General features: G+C 30.4%; 3 protein-coding genes across 3 annotated transcripts in view; 1 reads left to right on the top strand and 2 right to left on the bottom strand.

Annotated features, from left to right (window-relative positions):
• Window positions 1-22,247, top strand: part of LOC135130591 (latrophilin-like protein LAT-2) — a 204,977-nt gene that overhangs the window by 20,407 nt on the left and 162,323 nt on the right. The window lies entirely within an intron of this gene.
• On the bottom strand, window positions 9,662-11,253 carry LOC135130102 (lipase 1-like). Its single transcript, XM_064057423.1, has 6 exons — window positions 11,052-11,253; window positions 10,688-11,001; window positions 10,393-10,639; window positions 10,182-10,343; window positions 9,906-10,130; window positions 9,662-9,857 (listed from the first exon to the last, which is right to left on the bottom strand). The coding sequence occupies exons 1-6, from the start codon at window positions 11,160-11,162 to the stop codon at window positions 9,708-9,710; spliced, it is 1,209 nt and encodes a 402-aa protein (XP_063913493.1). The 5' UTR covers window positions 11,163-11,253; the 3' UTR covers window positions 9,662-9,707.
• LOC135130388 (lipase 1-like) lies at window positions 15,248-16,856 on the bottom strand. The gene is made up of 6 exons (XM_064057763.1): window positions 16,632-16,856; window positions 16,262-16,575; window positions 15,965-16,211; window positions 15,757-15,918; window positions 15,481-15,708; window positions 15,248-15,429 (listed from the first exon to the last, which is right to left on the bottom strand). The coding sequence occupies exons 1-6, from the start codon at window positions 16,740-16,742 to the stop codon at window positions 15,280-15,282; spliced, it is 1,212 nt and encodes a 403-aa protein (XP_063913833.1). The 5' UTR covers window positions 16,743-16,856; the 3' UTR covers window positions 15,248-15,279.

Genomic DNA, 22,247 nt, shown 5'->3' with positions numbered 1-22,247 from the left:
CCTTTGATGCGTTCCAAGCAAGTGGAGACCTCGCCTGCAAAGATGACTTTGAGTGGACTGCTTGCTTACTGTATGAGGGTAGATGGCAGACACGAAACTTGATTATCGCAGGAACTGCGCTACCATAACCTAATCAGAGTGTGTTGTTGCAGCAAAGGGCGCTTGTTAATCGATAGTAGACGTCATTGATTCCGACAAGTCTGGGCGGAATTCATAACGCCGGATTAGGATATAGGGCAGTTTGGACGAAAAGTGAGGGTACTTCTCCGAAATCTTGCAAGATGCTTTTTTTTAAGAAAATTTTGTCTTAAAATTATATTGTTAGAATTTAGGTTATGAAATACTACGGGACAAAAAATAAAAACGTATAATTTTAAAAATTAAAAAATGCAACCTATGTATAACGAAATCTTAATAGAAATCCATTGTGTCGAAGTTGATGATGGGGACAAGGGAGTAAATCCCTAGCCATAAATAAGAAACTGGTCGTACTTTGTTATTCAACTTATATTGTCCGTCGTGGGGTAATAATGAGGTGATAATGTTTATCATCGATCAGTATGTTAATACAAATGAATGTATTACCCTGCCACTTGTCACTGAAGATGAAGTTTTTTCAGCGTTGAAATTGGCTAAGAATAGTTTCACTATGGGCCCTGACGGAATCCCAAGTTTCCTGCTAAAAGACTGTGCTTGTGTGTTTGCTAAACCCTTGGTTTTTATATTCAATTTAATTATAAAAACATCCACTTTTCCATTAAGTTGGAAAACAGCAATAATCTGTCCTTCCTTCAAAAAGGGGGATTTAGCAGATGTTTCCAACTACCGACCTATTTCTTTGTTGAATAACTTTGCCAAAATTTTTGAAAGCATTCTATACAAATACATTTATAGAGAGGTTAAAAGATATATCAGTCCTTATCAGCACGGTTTTATGGAGAAACGTTCGACTGTAACGAATTTGGTCTGTTTTAGTCAATTTGCTATAGAGGCTGTTGATAACAAATGTCAAGTTGATACTATTTATCTGGACTTCCAAAAAGCATTTGACCAGTTGGATTATTATTTGCTCCTAAAAAAATTAAATTACTTTGGTTTCTCGGATTCTCTGATTACATTATTGGAATCATATTTGGTTGGCAGATCTCAGTACGTACAGTATCGTTGTCATAGGTCGGAGAAAATTTTTCCCGGATCAGGTGTGCCCCAAGGCTCGAATTTAGGGCCTCTGCTCTTTTTATTGTTTATAAATGACCTTGCTGATGTTATCAAAAGTGATAAATTGCTGTATGCTGATGATTGTAAAGTCTTTAAAATTGTAAATTCCATAGAGGATTGTAAATCTCTTCAAAATGATCTAGATGCTATTCAAAATTGGTGTCTAAGTAATCATCTTTTCTTGAATATCGGAAAATGTTTGGTTGTTACTTATTCTCGTAAACTCTCACCTATTATTTCTCACTATCTCATTAATAACGTGAATATCAATCGTGTCGGCACGGTAATGGATCTTGGGGTATTGTTTGATTCTGAGTTGACATTTGTCCCTTATATTGATAATATGGTGACTAAGGCTTATAAAGTTTTGGGTTTTATTTACAGAAATGCCAGAGAATTTCACCAAATAAGAACCTTAAAAATACTGTTTTTCTCACTTGTAAGAACTAGATTGGAGTATGGTTCAGTTGTGTGGCATTCCATGTATAAAGTCCACATACAGAAGATTGAGAGTGTCCAAAGAGGATTTCTAAAGTTTTTGGCATTTCGTGAGAGTGGAGTGTATCCCTCAAGAGGTTATTGCCATTCACTTCTATTGAGCAGGTTTAATATTGTTTCACTCAACACGAGGCGAATAATCTCTCATGTTAGATTTTTAATACACTTGATTAACAACAAAATTGATTGCATATGGCTTCTTAGTAAAATAAACTTTTCGGTACCCAGATACACCACTCGACAACAAAATATGTTTTATTGCTCCAGCTGCAGAAGTAATTTGCTTATGATGTCTCCTATTGTTGGTATGTGTCGTTTCTTTAATAATATTTCGATGAGGTGTGATTTGATAGACAAATTTTCGGATATTGTTGATTGCATAATAAATGAATATGGTATTTAATTTTGGTGAATATTGTTATTCAATGTATTATTTTCCTGATTTAATTATCTTTCCCTGTTAATTGGTTTTTTTTTTACTGTTGGGAAAGATTTTATTAATAATAATAATAATAATAATAATAATAATTATATTGTCATAAAAACCATTTTAAACTAGGAGTACAATAACTGACAACACGGGCACAAACTATAGCCAGTAAAATCGTTTATTTGTGAGTTTTATACGTTACCAAGGTGACGAAGTCTGAACAATAAACTATTAATTTGTTATTATCGACAGTTCAGAGTAAAATTGAGTGTTATATAAAATATTAACAATTTTATGTAAATGTTTTACCGCCGATTTGTTTCTGATAATTTATATAATTTTTTATACCAGTTTTCTCGTAAAAAATTAATCTAAGATTAAATAAAGCCGAAAATAACTTCTACAAATCGAAAGTTCGAAAGTTCTCGGAGAAAGTCAAAAGTTTCATAAAAAACATTAACCTTATGGCGAAGTTAACTAGAATTTCACAAAAAATTCTCGAATATAAGATCAAGATTTTCGAAATAACCGATTTCAAAGTCGAATTTGTAAAATTTTTTTTGGCGAATCTGAAAAAATGGTTGTAATTTTCGAAGAAATGAAGCCAAAATTAACTTGTACGATTCGAAATCTACCAAAAAAATATTTTCTATTGGTTCAAAAGTCCTCGGAAAGAGTAAAAAACTTCATAAAAACAAAATTGTTTGACGAATTTGCCAAGAAATTTACAAAAAATTCTGGGATATAGACCAAGATTTTCGAAATATGTGATTTCAGAATTGAATTTTTAAATTATCCCAAAAATAGTCATACACCATTTTGGCGATTCTAAAAAGCGGTTGTAATTTTCGAAGAAATAAAGCCTAAAATAACTTCTACAAAAACAGCCAAAAATATCTCTTTGAGTACACAATTCGGAAATCCTCGGAAAAAGTAAAATATTTCCTCAAAAAATTTACTTTTTAGCGAACTTGTCTAGAAATTTGCAAAAAATCTCGGTTATAAGACCAAGATTTTCGAAAAAGTCGATTTCGAAGTCAGATTTTTAAAATATTCTAAAAATGTTCATATTTCATTTTTGGGCTTGTAATTTTCGCAGAAATAATGCCGAAAATAACCAAAAAATCTCTCAAAAAAATTACTTTTTGGCAAAGACCTAGATTTTCCAAATATGTATTCGGTTTCAAAATGTAATTTTTAAAATATCCCAAAAACGGTCATAGTTAATTTTCGGGATTCTGGGAAAATGATTGCAATTTTCGAAGAAATGCTACAGAAAATAACTTCTACAAATCGAAATGAACCAAAAAAATCTCTTTTGGTTGTTCGAATGCGCTCGGAAAGTCGAAAATTTTAATAAAACTTTTAGGGAAGTTGCCTAGACATTCACATAAAATCTCGCATATAAGACCAAGAATTTCGGAATACATATTCGGTTTCAAAATCAAATTTTGAAAATATCCCAAAAATGGTCATATTTTATTTTCTCAATTCTGAAAAAATTGGTGTAATTTACAAATAAATGAAGCCGAAAATAACTTCTACGAATCGAAATCAACCAAAAAATTTCTTTTGGTAGTTTGAACGTATGTACTCGAAAAAAGTAAAAAAATTCTTAAAAAACATAACTTTTTGGCTAAGTTGTTTAGAAATTCACAAAAAATTCTCGGATAAAAGACCTACTAGATTTTCGAAATAAGTATTCGATTTAAAAATGAAATTTTGAAATTATTCCAAAAACGACTATATTTCATTTTGGCGATGTTCGAAAAATAGTTGTATTTTTTGAAGAAACGAATCCGAAAATAACTTCGACAAATTGGAATGAATCAAAAAAATTCGTTCAGTGAAGTTAAAAGGTTTATTAAAAAAGAATAACTTTTTGGCGAAGTTCACAAAAATTTCTCAGATAAAAAATCTAAGTCAATTCTTTCGGAAGTTCGAAAGTGCTCGAAAAAAGTCAAAAGTTCCATTAAAAAATAATTTTTGGCGAAGTTGCTTAAAAAATACCTAGATTTTCCAAATATTCTTTTTCAAAATGTAGTTTTTAAAATATCTCAAAAATGGTCACAGTTCGTTTTGAGGGTTCTGGAGAATGGTCGAAATTTTGAAGAAATGAAACAGAAAATCGATATAAACCAAAAAACTCTTTTGGTAGTTCGAAAGTGCTCGGAAAAAGTCAAAAGTTTCATTAAAAAATTCCGTTTGCGAACTTGCCTACACATTCACAAAAAATCTCGCATATAAGTCAAGAATTTCGGAAAAGATACTCAGTTTCAAAAACAAATTTTGAAAATATCCCAAAAGTGGTCATATTATTTTATTTTTTCAATTCTGAAAAAATTGGTGTAATTTATCAAGAAATCAAGCCGAAAATAACTTCTAACAAACGAAATCAACCAAGAGTCTCTTTTGTAGTTCGAAAGTGCTCGAAAAAAATACAAATTTCTAAAAAAAAATATTTTTAGACCAAGTTGTCTAGAAATTTAAAATTCTTATAAAACCAAGATTTTTGAATTATTCGGTTTCAAAGACGAATTTTTAAAAAATCTGGTCAAAATGGTCATTTTGGCGATTCTAGAAAAATTGTTGTATTTTTGAAGAAATGAAACAGAAAATTATTTCTACAAATCGAAATCAACCAGAAAATCTCTTTTAGCGGTTCGGAAGTGCTCAGAAAAAGTCAAAAATTGTATAAAAAAAAAATAAATAAATTTTTAGCTTAATAATTCACAAAAAAATTCTTGAATATGAGACCTAGATTTTCTAAATATTCGGATTAAAAATGAGATTTTGAAGAGTCCAAAAACAGTCATATTTCATTTTGGGGATTCTGGAAAAATGGTTGCAATTTTCGACGAAATGAAACCGAAAATAACTTTGACGAATCGAAATAAACCAAGAAAAAACCTTCAGTAGTTCGAAAATGCTCCGAAAAAGTCAAAAGTTTCATTAAAATAATAACTTTTTGGCGAAGTTGTTTGGAAATTCACAAAAAATTTTCACATATGAGGCCTAGATTTTCCAAATAATCGGCTTCAAAATGTGATTTTAAATAAAATTTCGCATATAAGACCAAGATTTTCGGAATATTCGATTTCAAAATCAAATTTTGAAAATATCCCAAATTTGACTATATTTTATTTTCTCGATTCTGAAAAAATTCTTCTATTTAATTTACGAAGAAATGAAGCCGAAAATAACTTCTACAAAACGAAATCAACCGAATGAGTCTCTCTCGGAAAAAGTAAAAAATTAAATAAAAAAAATTTAGGCCAAGTTGCTTAGTAATTCACAAACAATTCTGGAATATAAGACTTAAGGGTTTTGAAATATTCGATGTCAAAGTTGAATTTTGAAATTGGCCAAAAATGCTATTTTTTTTGGTGATAGAAAAATGGTTGTAATTTTCGAAGAAATGAACCCGAAAATAATTTCTACAAATCTAAATCAACCAGAAAATCTTTGGTAGTTCGAAAGTGCTCGGAAAAAGTAAAAAATATTATTAAAAAAAAAATAACTTTTTGGTGAAGTTGTTTAAAAATTCACAAACACTTTTCGCATGTAAGACCTAGATTTTCCACATATTCGATTTCAAATTATAATTTTTAAAATATCCCAAAAATAGTCATAGTTTATTTTGGGGATTCTGGGAAAATGGTTGCAATTTTCGAAAAATACAACAGAAAATAACTTGGTCTACAAATCGAAATGAACCAAAAAAATCTCTTGGTAACTCGAAAGTGCTCGGAAAAAGTCAAAAATTTTAATAAAAAAAAAACCGTTTACGGAATTTGCGTAGACATTTATAAAAAAATCTCCCACATATGACTTAGATTTTCGAAATATTCGGTTTAAAAATTAGTTGTAAATAGTCCAAAAACGGTAAAATTTCATTTTGGGGATTCTGGAAAATGGTTCTAATTTTCAAAAAAATGAAGCCGAAAATAACTTCTATGAATCGAAATCAACCAAAAAATTACTTCCTTAGTTCGAAAGTGCTCGGAAAAAGTCAAAAGTTTCATTAAAAAAATAACTTTTTGGCGAAGTTGCTTATAAATTCACCTGGATTTTCCAAATATTCGGTTTTAAAATGTAATTTTTAAAATAACCCAAAAATAGTCATAGTTCATTTTGGGGATTCTGGGAAAATGGTTGTAATTTTCGAAGAAATGCAACAGAAAATAACTTCTACAAATCGAAATGAACCAAACAAATTTCTTTTGGTAGTTTGAAAATGCTCAGAAAATGTAAAAAGTTTCATTAAAAAAATAAAAAATATACCTTTTAGCGAAATTGCCTACACATTCAGAGAAAAGCTCACTTATAAGACCACGAATTTTGGAATATTCTATTTCAAAATCAAATTTTGAAAATATACCAAAAACAGCCAGATTTTATTTTCGCGATTCTGAAACAATTTTTGTAATTTACGAAGAAAATAACTTCTACAAAACAAAATCAACCAAATGAGTCTCTTTTGGTAGTGCTTGGAAAGAGTCAAAAATTAAAAAAAAAAATTTCAGTCCAAGTTGTTCATAAAAATTTTTTAAATGTTCGATTTTAAATTAGAATTTTTAAACTGGTCAAAAATGATCATTTTGGCGATTCTAGAAAAATGGTTGTAATTTTCGAAGAAATGAAGCCGAAAATTATTTCTACAAATCGAAATCAACCAGAAAATCTCTTTTAGTGATTCGGAAATGCTCAGAAAAAGTAAAAAATTTGATAAAAAAATAACTTTTTGATAAAGTTACCTAGAAATTCACAAAAATTCTGAGATAAGAATAAGATTTTCCAAATATTCGGTTTCATAATTAAATTTTAAATATCTCCCAGAAATGGTCATATTTCATATTTCATTTTGGAGATTCTAATAAAATGGTTGTAATTTTCGAAGAAATGATATCGAAATAAACTTCTACGGTAGTTTGGTAGTCCGAAATTGTTGGGAAAAAGTAAAAAATTTAGTTTTTTTCGAAGTTGCCTAGAAATTCACAAAAAATTCTCGGATATAAATTAAATTGTAAAATGTTGCTATACATATATATCCATAAAATATGTTTGTTGTTTTTTCCAAAAAAATGGATGTCTAAAGTAATAACTTAACACCGATTCATAAACCACAAGTACAGGAGTATGTTATTCGACACAGAAAACAGACGTCAGACAGACAGCCAGACGGAAACGAAAGATCTATTCTTTCGTACCCTAATGGTCGAGAAAACATGAAAGAAACCGGTCTCATGATGGTCCCTATTACAATACTTCCTAGTTTAAACTCTGAAAGTAAAACAGTTTGAAACTACCAAGTGGATACAAAATTACCGATCGATTGGATAAAAAGTTCAAAGTTTGCTCAGTTATAAAGCTGGATACGGTTAGTTGTCGAAATAGTTTTAGGAAAAAAGAAAAAAGTTCAAAATATGATCTCAGCAACCCGATAATTTTTTAAGACGAACAAGGTTAAGTCTAATAGAACTCATTTAGGACAACAATGTACAAGTCTTATTATTATGAATTTCAGACCCACCACTGACCCGGAAATGACCGGCATTCAGGCAAGACTTCTATCATTACGGGTACTAAGACCAAGTAATGATATTATTATTATGACCCACCACTGACACGGAATATAAATATAAATATAAATATCATTTAAATTTTATTGAATAATATATTCCTCTACTCGTAGTTTCTGAATCCGCCTTGAGTTTTTATCCTTGGGATTCAAATGTTTCCACAAAAAATACAAAATATATAAAAATTTAGGCCAACTCTAGCAGTACAAGAAGGTCATTCATGGACCTTTTTTACACTGTCATTGTATAGGCCAATCACCAAAATAGTGGTGTTATGATTTTGTATTTTCCTCGTTCCTGGGGTGGAATTTTGTTTCTAGCGGTATGATACGAAGCGATAACGAAGCGATAAATGACAAGGACGAAAATATAAATTTCAGATGCGAAAGAAAAAGACGACCACATTTTATCGGTACCGATATTTTATCGTTGTAGAAACAAAATCTCACCCCTGGTCATAAATTTGCATCTAATCTTCTGGATTATTCGTTGACAAGAGTTTATCATAACGTAAATAAAATTTCTCTCCAATAAATCTTCTGATGGCACTAAATAAAGGTTTTACTTAGTGGAAAGCTAGAAAATGTTTTAAAATATAGGGTTTCTTTTGAAAAATATGAGACAACGGAAAATTTGCAAATTTAAATTAAGAGTGGTGTCTTTAAAAAGATGAACGTTGAGGATATCGTCAGGAGTTGGAAGACACAATGAAAAATGTTTCGAAGAACTTGTATTTGTTTTACTGTAGGTACTTTAGTTAAAATATGCGCTAGAAGGTTGTGGTTTTTACGATGTCTGACAAACTGCAATAAACAATCACACAATTATTACTACACGTGTGACAATAAAAAATGTGTTGTCTAGAATTTAAAAATAATAGTACTTTTAAATATGTAGTACCCTATAAACAATATGTCAGCAAACATGTTGTTTATTGTTTTCATACAAAATCTACAATTACCGATAAAAAAAATACGTTTTGTGTTCTACAATTTCCAGATTTTGTCACAATTATTGCCGAAGCAATCGCAAAGAGGCGACGCAGCAAACATGAACACACGTACATACATAATTAGGTAGTTTGAAACGCCTTTGTGGTTTCAATTTTGCTGTATTAATTACTCACCCAATACACACACATTAAAACTTAAACTAATTCGGTTACTAAGCGCTAAGTTCGTTTGGAATATGCATAGAATCAACGCCGGCAATCTCATGTGGTATGCAGGTGGTTATTACAGCCCGAAGTTTCAATTCAGATCTTGTTTTAGCAATGTGTAGTAGTTTTATTTACTGATTCGCTTCGTGTAACTGAGCGCTGACTACGTGTTTGGATTCTGCATTGTGAGCCTGTCTCACGATCTGGGTAGTTAGATTTCGCGAAAGTTGAACAGTGCCAGTCACAGTGTAAGAAAAAAAGTGGCCCATGAGAGAATCGAACTCGCGACTTTTATCTTTGAATTAATTTATGATATATTTTGATTTTTATAAAGACATTATTATTCTAAAAAAATTCTTAAATTGTTTTCAGGAGCTTAGAACGCGAAAGAAGCTTCAGTTTCATGAATAATACATATATATTAACATCATTTTATCATAGAAAAAGGACCAAATTGTTATTTCTCCTCTAGCAACTCCCTTAAGCGGTAACATCGCTGAATAATAAAGCAAAACATAATAAACCAAGTGAAAAGTGAGCAGTTTATTTTAATACAGTTTTTTTACGTCCGTCTGGGAAGTTTCGTGCCAATATTTAAAGCGCTCGTCGTCAAATGAAAACTTCAAACGAAACGTATTTAAGACGTCAGGATCAGACACTAACGCAATTAAACTAACAGAACTTTTGAAATAAGTCCAGTATCGATCAAATTTCTAATTCTTCTAATTCTACTGCTGAGTGAAACTGAATGTTTCAGGTAAAGAAAACCCAAGCTACTCTGACTAGAATATATTTACACTTTTTACAATTTTTAAACAGTTCAGTATTTTGAAATGTCGTCGATGACAATATTGTACAGAAGATTGGCAACATTTTTGGCGTAGAGAAAGTCGCTATGGCTAAACTTCTCCAAAGGTACTTTGTAGCTTTTCACCACATTGGGGAGCGACTGTATAAGTCGGTCTATGTTCTGAAACCCAACAATATATTCGTGTTTGTATTATTTCAATTTAATCACCGGTGTGTCGACGATCCAGTCATTACTAGAATAATAGAGAGCAACTGGTACTTTCACTTTAGATAAGTCATAGTGCGGTGGATATTCTTGACCATACACTTCCAAATTCCGAGATCCAAAATCATATTTGCAGAAATTACCAGAATTTATCATTTGGTACATGTGTACGATTTGGCGCAATGACGCTCCACAGGGGTAATTGGAAGTGGTTAGAGGTACCATACTCTACGAAAAATGTAAGCCAAACTATCTATTTTTCGGAAAAATTGTTAGTACCGTGTCTAGCTCGTCGTAGTTGTCTCCAGCAAAAATAAAAAAGTGGTGTATGCACAAATTCATCAAAAACGAATTTTCGTCGTTGCAGATGTACTTCAAGTACCACACGACTGGGTCGCTTCTTCCAAATAACTCGTGACGTTTAAAAAAGCTATACAGAATCTGAAAGCAACCACAAGTTTAAAGCTAAAGTTGTTAATATTGTAAGTACCTCTCCAGTTCTCCAGTTGTTTGCTATAAATTTCACAACCGGACTTCTCGGATTTTTCATAAACACGGCAGGCCCGAAGGCCGTCATTAGCTTAATCTTGCTAAGGTACTCACTCCTTAGACTCCCCATCATGAAAAACGCACTCGTCCCTTGCGAAAACCCGACGTAATGAAGCGAATTTCGTCCCGTGGTTTCCAAAATATAGTCGATGATGGTGGGTAGGTCGTGGATGGCAATTTCTTCAATTCTGAAAGTCTAAATTACACAATTGGAGCACATTGTCAAACTTACGAACGTGTAGTTCCAATAGGCCGCATCTTTGTCGGGGTCTAGGGTTTTGTGCTTTCTGGACCAGGTGGTACCTCGAACGTTTCCCAGCCAAACGTCGTACCCTTTTTCGGTCAAGAGGAACGGTAGAGAGTGGTTGGGTCCGTAGTGGACGAAATCCCAAGCACTTTGTAGGAGACCGGGTACCAGCAAAACTGGACCGTTTTGCGGGGGGCCACTTTTTCGTCCATGGGGGATTCTCTGGAGAGTTAGTATGTATCCGTCTTCGGTGGTGACATGGTGAACTTGAACCGGATATTCGTATTTGGTGATAAGCTCTTCCTAAATGTTGGATAGTTCGATAAATAAATATGTTGAGGTGTTGTACTTACGACATTTAGATCTGCATAGGGATGTTTCAATGTAAACTTATAAGAAAATTGTACGAGAACGTAGGAAAAAAGTGTTACAAGTACGGGGACATAAATTATTTTTTGCACCATTGCAGTACTGTCTGAGTATTAACTTGGATGCAGTTGGCACACTGGTAACAAACGATGTGATGGGTATTTTGCTACAAGTCAGTAAAATAATCGATTGCTTATTACACAACGCTCTGATTATAATGTGCGCAGTCAAGGGCACCGGCTTTACACTACACAAGCAATACGATAATAACTACGAATTTTAAATAAACTGTGTACAGTATGCGCCACATGCATGAAAAAAATGCACATTTTTGTAAACAATGCAGAATTTATGGTAGTTTTATTTCTACACTAGTGTGGTAACAAGATGTACTTACCTTCTTGTAGTAAATTGTTACCAGATTGTAACTTGCTTGAAATTACGTTACCTTGAAAAATACACGGGACATTGCTTTAGAAGAGCATTGGCGACCATATTTACAGATCGTGGCGTAAGTACGATTATCTTGATGTATGCGTTATTTAAATAGTCGTAGATATTTTTTTTACTCGTGTGCCTAGTAAATTTTATCTTTGTACATAAGAACTTGCATTATATGTTGATTAAATTCACGCAACGGTTGTAGGTATCCAATTAAATTATAAGTTGATGTAGTAATGACATGTATCACAACGAGTTTAACCAACCATTGTGTAAAGTCCGCGACATTGAAAAATTGATTGGAAATAAAATTACAGTCTTTTAGCAAAAAATTAACATTCTGTATCGAAGAGCGGCAGGAAACTGTTCATTTTCTACAACTTTGGAGAAATAATTAAATGTCGCTCTGTTTTAGTAAAAATTAATTCGTCTCTTCGTCAGTTGGAGTAGAACAACAAAGCAAATTTAGGCCTAAATAATTTGATTTTTTAATAAATTTGTCCTTTTGTTGAAAAATTAAAAAACGAAAAATTGAGAAAATTAAAAATTAAAAATAAAGTACTTCGAAGTAGGTAATTCCAAATTATTTTGTTTCTTAGATTTTTTATTTCTCGATTCGAGATTTTTATATTTTTCGTTTTTTTTAATGATAATTTTTTTATTTTTCCATGTTTCGATTTCTCCATTTTTTAGTTTTTCGATTTTCATTATGAAATTGTTGCATTTTTCAGTAAAATTTTTGTATTTTTCGATTTTTTAATTTGCTTTTTAATTTTTAGATTTTGTATCTGTGGAATTTTACAATTTTTCGTTTTTTCGATTTTTCAATTCCTAGATTCTTAATTTATCACATTTTCAGGTTCCAAAGTTACAAATTTTCAATTTTACAGTTTTTATATTTTTCTCAATTGTTCCATTTTTTAATTGTTTTTTCGTTACTTCAAGTTTGGTTTTACAATTTTTGATTTTCAATTTTTCATTTCTTCAATTCTTCCATTTTAAATTTTTTTTCAAATTTACAATTTTGTAATTAAATTTGCCGATTTTTAATTTTTCACTTTTTTCAAATAATTGTTATTAGGGTTTTTATTACTCACGTGTACAATTCTTGGCTTTTCCATTATCCGATTTTTCAGTTTGTGATTTTTCAATTCTTCGATTTCTCAAGTTTTAAATTTTTCGGTTTTTACAATTTCTTATTTTTTTCCGGTTTTCATTTTAAAAATTTTTAAATTTATTTATTTTTTTTGTATTTTTTATTGTTTAATAAAAAGTGTTTGTTTTTCGTTTTTCAATTTTTCACTTTCTCGATTTTTAGTTAATCAGGGTTTTCAGGTTTCAATATTACAAGTTTTCGATTTTTCAATTCTTTTTTAATTATCTCATTGTGCAATTTCTCAATTTTTTGATTTTTTAAGTTTCATTTTTTCGGTTTTTTCAAGTGTTTCAATTTTTGGATTTTCATTATGAAATTGTTGCATTTTTCAGTAAAATTTTTGTGTTTTTAGAGGTTTTAATTTGTAGATAGTTTAATTTTTCGATTTTCTAATTTGCTTTTTAATTTTTAGATTTTGTATCTGTGGAATTTTACAATTTTTCGTTTTTTCGGTTCTTCAATTCCTAGATTTTTAATTTATCACTTTTTCAGGTTTCAATGTTACAAATTTTCAATTTTACAGGTTTTATCTTTATCTCAGTTGTTCCATTTTTTAATTGTTTTTTCGTTACTTCAAGTCTGGTTTTTCAATTTTTGATTTTGAATTTTTCATTTCTTCAATTCCTCCATTTTATTTTTTTTTCAAATTTACAATTTTGTAATTAAATTTGCCGATTTTTAATTTTTCACTTTTTTCAAATAATTGCTGTTAGGGTTTTTATTATTCACTTGTACAATTCTTGGTTTTCCCATTATCCGATTTTTCAGTTTCTGTATTTTTTCAATTCTTCGATTTCTCAAGTTTTAAATTTTTCGGTTTTTACAATTTCTCAATTTTTGCCGGTTTTCATTTTAAAATTTTTGAATTTTTTTTTTATTTTTTTTGTTTAATAAAAAGCTTTTGTTTTTCGTTTTTTCAATTTTTCACTTTCTCGATTTTTAATTAATCAGGGTTTTCAGGTTTCAATATTACAATTTTACGATTTTTCAATTCTTTTTTAATTATCCCATTGTGCAATTTCGCAATTTTTTCATTTTTTACGTTTCATTTTTTCGGTTTTTTCAAGTGTTCTTTATTTTTCAATTCTTGGATTTCTCAATTTTCTGATTTTTGAATTCAATTCAAAATTTCGATTTGAATAAATTTTTTCTTTTGTTCAACAATTATAAAATGAAAAATTTAGACAATAAAGAATTAAAAATTGAGAATTTAAAAAATTGTATGTCGAAAAACTGCAAAATGGTTGTTTTTGTTGATTTTTTCAATTTCTCGATTTTTAATTATTCTGTTTTTTTGATGTTTCAGTGTTACAATTTTTCGGTTTTTCAAAAGTTCAGACTGTATTTTTCGATTTTCTAATTTGCTTTTTAATTTTTAGATTTTGTTTCTGTGGAATTTTACACTTTTTCGTTTTTTCGATTTTTCAATTTTTCACTTTCTCGATTTTTAATTAATCAGGGTTTCCAGGTTTCAATATTACAATTTTTCGATTTTTCAATTCTTTTTTAATTATCTCATTGTTCAATTTCTCAATTTTTTCATTTTTTAACTTTCATTTTTTCGGTTTTTTCAAGTGTTCTTTATTTTTCAATTCTTCGATTTCTCAATTTTCTGATTTTTCAATTCAATTAAAAATTGAGAATTTAAAAAATTGTATATCGAAAAACTGCAAAATTGTTTCTTTTTGTTGATTTTTTCAATTTCTCCATTTTTAATTATTCTGTTTTTTGATGTTTTAGTGCTACAATTTTTCGGTTTTTCAAAAGTTCAGTTTGAATAAATTTGTCCTTTTGTTGAACAATTAAAAAATGAAAATTTGAAAAATATTATATCGAAAAATTGCAGAATTGTTTTGTTTTGTCGATTTTTCAATTTCTTTGTTGTTTTTGCATTTTTTAATGTTTCGGTGTTACAGTTATTCGATTTTGCAAAATTTTATTTTGATTAAAATTGGAAATCAAGAACTTGAAAACTTTAAAATTGAAAAATTGCAAAATTGTTTCGTTCTTCGATTTTTTGATGTTTCAATTTTTCGGTGTCTCGATTTTTTAGTTTTTCGATTTTCATTTTGAAATTTTTGGATTTTTCATTTAAAATTTTTTGTATTCTTCATTATTTCAATGATACAATTTTCCAATTTTCCAATATTTTAATTTGGATAAATTTGTTCTTTTGCTGAAAAATAAAAAAACACGAAATTTAACTCAAAAAATTGTAAAATCGGAGAACTAACAAAGCAAAAAAATGGAATAACTATAAAATATGAAATACTAAAACATTTTACAGCTGGATAGTATATCAACCACTTGGTTAATAAGAAAGTGAACAATAATGGTCCTAAGTTCGAACTTTGCGGTACACCGAAACCGGGCGACAAAGAATTAGATATGATACTGCGATTTTTAAGAAATAATTCTCTTCCCAGAACGTACGATTTGATAAGATTTAATTTCTTTTCTCGGAAGAGATTTCATTTTGAATATTATGTATATAATTTTTGTGAACTGTGATTGTTGACACATGGCGAAGTGTTTAATTTATAAGATCCTAGTTAAATCGAGGTGGAGGGAAATTTTCAGTAACGCTTGACAACTTTTTGATTTTTTTCTTCATTTTAGTATTTTGAAATTTCATCTATGACACTATTATACAAAAGACCAACTACATCTTTAGCAAACAAAAAGTCGCCGTGGTTGAACTTTTCCAAAGGCACTTTGTAACTCTTCACCACATTTGGAAGTGTTTTCTCAAGCCGGTCCATATTCTAAAACTCAACAATGTATTTTTGCTTTATATAATAATAAAATTCTATCACTGTTATATCGATGACCCAGTCATTGCTGGAATAATATAATGCTACAGGAATGGTAACTTTCGATAAATTATAAAGGGGTGGCGTTTCTTGGCCATAAATTTCCAAATTGCGTCTAGTTCCGAAGTCATATTTACAAAAATTTCCAGAATCGATCATTTGGTAGAAGTGAATGAGTTGCTTCATTGATGCTCCACATGGACTCTTCGAAGTTAGCAAAGATAGCATGCTCTAAAATATCTTACAAAAACAAATGTTTTGACAAACTTTTAGTTTTACCTTATCTGCAGTGTCGTAATTGTCGCCTAAAGCCATAGAGAAGTGATGTACACATAAATTTATGAAAATAGAATTTTCGTCATTACAGACGTACCTCAGGTATATAGTCATGGGATCATTAATGCTAAACAATTCTTGATAGTTAAAAAAATTAAGCAGTGCCTAAAAGGTACTTAAATCGAATGTTAAGACACTGTTGAAATCTTACCTCTCCGAGCTTCCAATTATCTGCTATGAACTTGACGATCGGACTTTTCGGGTTTTCCATATATACAGTAGGTCCGAAGGCTGACATTAACTTAACTTTGCTAAGGTATTCACTTCTTTCAGACCCCATTAAGAAAAATACTGTTGTCCCTTGAGAAAATCCAACGTAATGGAGCGAACTCTCTTTGGTGGTTTCCAAAACGTAGTCAATCAAAGCTGGTAGATCATAAACCCCGATTTCGTTAATCCTAGAAGACGATTTTCTTTCACAAGGAAGCATTTGTTTTACTTTACCAACGTAAAATCCCAAAAAGCTAGATCCTTGTCAGGATCTAAAGTTTCGTGTTTCCTGGACAAGGTGGTACCTCTCACATTTCCCAGCCAAACGTCGTATCCCTTTTCGCTTAAAATAAACGGTAAAGATTGATTGGGTCCATTCTGCACAAAATCCCAGGAACTTTGCAGGGCACCGGGTAAAAGCAAAACTGGTGTCCTATTTTGGGAAAGATTTTCTTTCCCGTGAGGAATTCTGTGGAGGGTTAGGATGTAGCCATCTTCCGTAGTGACGTTATGAACTTCAACTGGATATTCGTATTTTTCAACGAGTTCTTGCTGTCAGTTAAGCTTGTCAAAACAATGAAACTTAAGGCGGTTCTACGAGTACTTACAACGGTAAAATCTGCGTACGGGTGTTTCAGTTTAGATTTGTTATATATTTGTACAATTGTAACAGAAAAAAGTGCCGTTAGCAGTGTTACGGAAGCAATTTTGTGAACCATTGTAGAATGTTTTTTGCAAAGGACTGATCAAGAGGAAATCGGTTTCGATTTATAAAACGTACGGACAAGTTATAATCAGTATTTTGATACTTTGTAGACTAGAGACTTTTTTACTGTGCAGAGCTGATGCGAAGAATAATTATTTGCTGATTATACTGTACAAAGTCCGAAAGAGTTATGTTTGATTAGATAAACGAACACGTCATAATAAAAATATGTTGATTCACCTAAATTTTCAGGTTGCACGTGTTTTATAGATTTTATGCATTAAAAATTTTATTGTGTCAATATATCAGTTTATCGCCGAACGAGTGTCAAGTGTGAACAGCTTTATATAGGATTGTAATTATCCACTGATAACGTGTAACTTGTCAGTGATTTTTTATGAATATATTAAAATTTGTTATTATATTATGTAATTTCGTACTTGGACCATTGTAGTAAAATCACGTGATTAACACGTGAACAACGAATTTAAGCTTCAGGTTCTCGTTTTCAAAGTTTATAAAATTTTATTTTTTGCAAAAAGATTTCCACGTGAATTTCTAAAAACGCAAGATAAGAATAATTTTTTTATGTTTTTTTGTCGTTTCTTTATCCACTTTTTTCTTATTTTTTGATTCCATTTTAATCGCCTTTTTTGTATTATCTTTGCATTTCATTTTTCGTCATTTGTGACATTTTTGGTCTTTTTTTGACATTCCCCTTTCATTAATCTATCTAGCCTTTTATCGCGTTTTAACGACTCTTTTTAGATTTTTTTGACCTCTTTTTTGTACGTGTATGGCTCCTTTTTGTATATCTATTTTTTGAGTTCTATTGTCCCTTTTTTTGTGGATTCTTATTAATGGCCTTTTCGTCGACTCTTTATCCGATTTGTTTACCACGTTTTTTATAACCTTTTAGTCCCCTTTTTAATGGCTTTTTATGTCTCCTTTTTTGGCTTGTTTGTTACTTTTTATCCAGTTATTTCTTCACTTTGTGGTATTTTCATGGGAGCTTCTTTGAGAACTTCTTTTAGAGCCATTTTCGGTCGTTTTTTGGCGGTTTTTATGTCCCCTTCTATATTCTACATATTTTTAGAGCGTTTTTTTGGTCTTTTTGGTACCTTTTTGTCCCACTTTCCAATCAATGTATTTTTTTCACGTTTTCTTGTCGTTCTTTTTGCGGCATCTTTATCGTTTTCTTTTGAGATTTGAGATTTTTTGTCATTTTGGTGTCGCGTTTTTGGAACCTTTCTTGGGAGCTTTTTTTAGTTTTTTTGTTCAATTTTTTTTACACTTTCTTCCTATTTTTTTTAATACGTTTTTTTTTGTAATTTTATAGTCCCCTTTTTTAATCGCCTTTTATGTGTCCATTTTTTCGCTTTTTCGTTGTTTTTTATCCAGCTAATTGTTCACTTTATGGCGTTTTCATGATAGCTTTGGGAGCCTTTTTTGATTGTTTTTTTGGGCGCTTCTTTTTGGCCTGGTTTATATTCTGCATATTTTTATCACACTTTTTTTTGTTTTTTTTTGGTGGTCCTTTTGTAGCCTTTTTTCAATTTTCAATTTTGTATCGCCTTTTTTGTCACTTTTTAGTTCTCTTGTTTAATCGCTGTTTTTTTTTGCTCCTTTTTTGTCGTCTTTTATTTAGTTTTTGTCACCTTTTGAGGTTTTTCAAAAAGCTTGATATAGAGTTTTTTTGGCATTTTTTGGTACCCTTTTTGTCCCATTTTTCATTTAACACTTTTTAATTATATCTTATTGTTCTTTTTATTGCATATTTAATCGTTTTTTTTTTTAGATTTCTGTTTTTTTTGTCACCTTTTAATCCTCTTTTAAACCGCCTCTTCTTTTCCATTTTTTATTATTTTATTCCTTTTTATGTCGCATATTTGGAACTTTTTATGTGAATTTTTTTCGATTTTTTGGTTATTTTTTTGGCACCTTCCCCTTTCATTAATCTATCTAGCCTTTTATCGCGTTTTAACGGCTCTTTTTAGATTTTTTTGACTTCTTTTTTGAACGCGTATGGTTCCTTTTTGTATATCTACTTTTTTGAGTTCTATTGTCCCTTTTTTGTGGATTTTTATTCATGGCCTTTTTTTGTCGACTCTTTATCCGATTTGTTTACCACGTTTTTTATAACCTTTTAGTCCCCTTTTTAATGGCCTTTTATGTCTCCCTTTTCTGGCTTGTTTGTTATTTTTTATCCAGTTATTTTTTCACTTTGTGGTATTTTCATGGGAGCTTCCTTGAGAACTTCTTTTAGAGCCTTTTTCGGTCGTTTTTTGGCGGTTTTTTTGTCCCCTTCTATATTCTACATATTTTTACAGCGTTTTTTTTGGTCTTTTTGCTACCTTTTTTGACCCACTTTCTAATCAATGTATTCTTTTCACGTTTTCTTTTCGTTTTTTTGCGGCCTTTTTGTCGTTTTCTTTTGAGATTTGAGATTTTTTGTCACTTTAATCCCCACTTTAGCCGCCTTTTCTTTTTCATTTTTTAATTTGTTTATTTTTTTTTGGTGTCGCGTTTTTGGAACCTTTCTTGGGAGCTTTTTTTTAGTTTTTTGGTCAATTTTTTACATTTTCTACCTATTTTTTTTACTACCTTTTTTTGTAATTTTTTAGTCCCCTTCTTTAATCGCCTTTTGTGTCTCCATTTTTTCGCTTTTTTGTTGTTTTTTTTATCCAGTTATTTGTTCACTTTATGGCGTCTTCATGAGAGCTTTGGGAGCCTTTTTTGGTTGTTCTTTGGGCGCTTCTTTTTGGCTTGGTTCATATTGTGCATATTTTATCACGTTTTTTTTGGTTTTTTTGTGGCCTTTTTGCAGCCTTTTTTCAATTTTCAATTTTGTATTGCCTGTTTTGTTACTTTTTAGTCCTCTTGTTTAATCGCTGTTTTTTTGCTCCCTTTTTTAGGTTTTTCAAGAAGCTTGATATAGAGTTTTTTGGTCTTTCATGGTACCTTTTTTGTCCCATTTTTCATTTAATATTTTTTAATCATATTTTTTGTTCTTTTTATGGCATTTTTAATCGTTTTTTTCTGAGATTTTTGTTTTTTTTGTCACTTTTTAATCCTCTTTTAAACCGCCTCTTCTTTTCCATTTTTATTTTTTTATTTCTTTTTATGTCGCATATTTGGAACTTTTTATATGAATTTTTTCGATTTTTGGGTTATTTTTTTGGCACTTTCCCCTTTCATTAATCTATCTAGCCTTTTATCGCGTTTTAACGGCTCTTTTTAGATTTTTTTACTTCTTTTTTTAACGTGTATGGCCCCTTTTTGTATATCTATTTTTTTGAGTTCTATCGTCCCTTTTTTGTGGATTTTTATTCATGGCCTTTTTTGTTGACTATTTTTCCGATTTGTTTACCACCTTTTTTGTAATCTTTTAGTCACCTTTTTAATCTTCTTTTGTCTCCCTTTTATGTTTTTTTGTTCTTTTTTATCCAGTTATTTGTTCACTTTGTGGCATTTTCATAAAAGCTTCTTTGAAAACTTCTTTTAGAACCTTTTTCGGTGGTTTTTTGGCATTTTTTTTGTCCCCTGCTATATTCTACATATTTTTGCAGCGTTTTTTGTTGTTTTTTTGGTAGCCGTTTTTGCAGCATTTTGGTTCCCTTGTTTAATCGTTTTTTTTCCGTTTTTAGCTTGTTATAGTGTTTTTTTGGTCTTTTTGGTACTTTTTTTGTCCCATTTTTCAATCAATGTATTTTTTTCACGTTTTCTCGGCGTTCTTTTTGCGGCCTCTTTATCGTTTTCTTTTGAGATTTGAGATTTTTTGTCACTTTAATCCCCATTTTAGCCGCTTTTTCTTTTCCATGTTTTAACTTATTTATTCTTTTTCGTGTCGCGTTTTTGGAACCTCTCTTGAGAGCCTTATTTTAGTTTTTTTGATCAATTTTTGACACTTTCTTCCTATTTTTTGTACTACCTTTTTTAGTAATTTTTTAGTCCCCTTTTTTAATCGCCTTTTATGTCTCCATTTTTTCGCTTTTTTGTTGTTTTTAATATGTGTTATTTGTTCACTTTATGGCGTTTTCATGAGAGCTTTGGGAACCTTTTTTGGTTGTTTTTTGGGCGCTTCCTTCATATTTTTTCCACGTATTTTTTTGTTTTTATTGTGGCCTTTTTGTAGCCTTTTTTCAACTTTCAATTTTTTATCGCCTTTTTTGTCACTTTTTAGTTCTCTTGTTTAATCGCTGTTTTTTTTGCTCCTTTTTTGTCGTCTTTTATTTAGTTTTTGTCACCTTTTTAGGTTTTTCAAGAAGCTTGATATAGAGTTTTTTTTGGCCTTTTTTGGTACCTTTTTTGTCCAATTTTTCATTTAATATTTTTTAATCATTTTCTTGTTCTCTTTATGGCATTTTTAATCGTTTTTTTTTTTGTCACATTTTTATCCTCTTTTAAACCGCCTCTTCTTTTCCAATTTTTATTCCTTTTTATGTGACATATTTGGAACTTTTTATGTGATTTTTTTTCGATGTTTTGGTTATTTTTTTGGCACCTTCCCCTTTCCTTAATCTATCTAGCCTTTTATCGCGTTTGAACAGCTCTTTTCAGATTTTTTTGACTTCTTTTTTGAACGCGTATGGTTCCTTTTTGTATATCTATTTTTTTGAGTTCTATTGTCCCTTTTTTGTGGATTTTTATTGATGGCCTTTTTTTGTCGACTCTTTTTCCGATTTGTTTACTACGTTTTTTATAACCTTTTAGTGCCTTTTTAATGGCCTTTTAAGTCTCCCTTTTTTGGCTTGTTTGTTATATTTTGTCCAGTTATTTTTTCACTTTGTGGTATTTTCATGGGAGCTTCTTTGAGAACTTCTTTTAGAGCCTTTTTCGGTCGTTTTTTGGCGTTTTTTTTGTCCCCTTCTATATTCTACATATTTTTACAGCGTTTTTTGTTGTTTTTTTGGTAGCCGATTTTGCAGCATTTTGGTTCCCTTGTTTAATCGCTTTTTTTCCCTTTTTTGCTTGTTATAGTGTTTTTTTTTTGGTCTTTTTGGTACTTTTTTTGTCCCATTTTCCAATCAATGTATTTTTTTCACGTTTTTTTGGCGTTCTTTTTGCGGCCTCTTTATCGTTTTCTTTTGAGATTTGAGATTTTTTGTCACTTTAATCCCCATTTTAGCCGCCTTTTCTTTTCCAGTTTTTTGGAACCTTTCTTGGCAGCCTTTTTTTAGTTTTTTTGGTCAATTTTTGACACTCTCTTCCTATTTTCTTTACTACCTTTTTTAGTAATTTTTTAGTCCCCTTTTTTTATCGCCTTTTATGTCTCCATTTTTTCGCTTTTTTGTTGTTTTTAATATGTGTTATTTGTTCACTTTATGGCGTTTTCATGAGAGCTTTGGGAACCTTTTTTGGTTGTTTTTTAGGCGCTTCCTTCATATTTTTTCCACGTATTTTTTTGTTTTTATTGTGGCCTTTTTGTAGCCTTTTTTCAACTTTCAATTTTTTATCGCCTTTTTTGTCACTTTTTAGTTCTCTTGTTTAATCGATGTTTTTTTTGCTCCTTTTTTGT

The sequence above is a fragment of the Zophobas morio genome, unplaced genomic scaffold (genome assembly GCF_036711695.1).
Source record: "Zophobas morio isolate AGI-343-1 ecotype UQ-CSIRO unplaced genomic scaffold, CSIRO_AGI_Zmor_V1 ptg000017l, whole genome shotgun sequence".
Lineage (NCBI taxonomy): Eukaryota > Metazoa > Arthropoda > Insecta > Coleoptera > Tenebrionidae > Zophobas > Zophobas morio.
Note: the sequence above shows the minus strand (reverse complement) of the source record. Positions and strands in the feature narration are given on the sequence as shown.

Bases quoted from the DNA above. Each gene is read 5' to 3' on its own strand.
- LOC135130102 (XM_064057423.1), bottom strand. From the start codon at position 11,162: ATGGTGCAAAAAATAATTTATGTCCCCGTACTTGTAACACTTTTTTCC. The intron at 11,002-11,051 runs GTAAGTACAACA...TCCAACATTTAG, and splicing joins CCTATGCAGATCTAAATGTC to GAAGAGCTTATCACCAAATA. The intron at 10,640-10,687 runs GTTCGTAAGTTT...TTAGACTTTCAG, and splicing joins GCGGCCTATTGGAACTACAC to AATTGAAGAAATTGCCATCC.
- LOC135130388 (XM_064057763.1), bottom strand. From the start codon at position 16,742: ATGGTTCACAAAATTGCTTCCGTAACACTGCTAACGGCACTTTTTTCT. The intron at 16,576-16,631 runs GTAAGTACTCGT...CTTAACTGACAG, and splicing joins CGTACGCAGATTTTACCGTT to CAAGAACTCGTTGAAAAATA. The intron at 15,919-15,964 runs GTAAGATTTCAA...AGTACCTTTTAG, and splicing joins ATAATTGGAAGCTCGGAGAG to GCACTGCTTAATTTTTTTAA.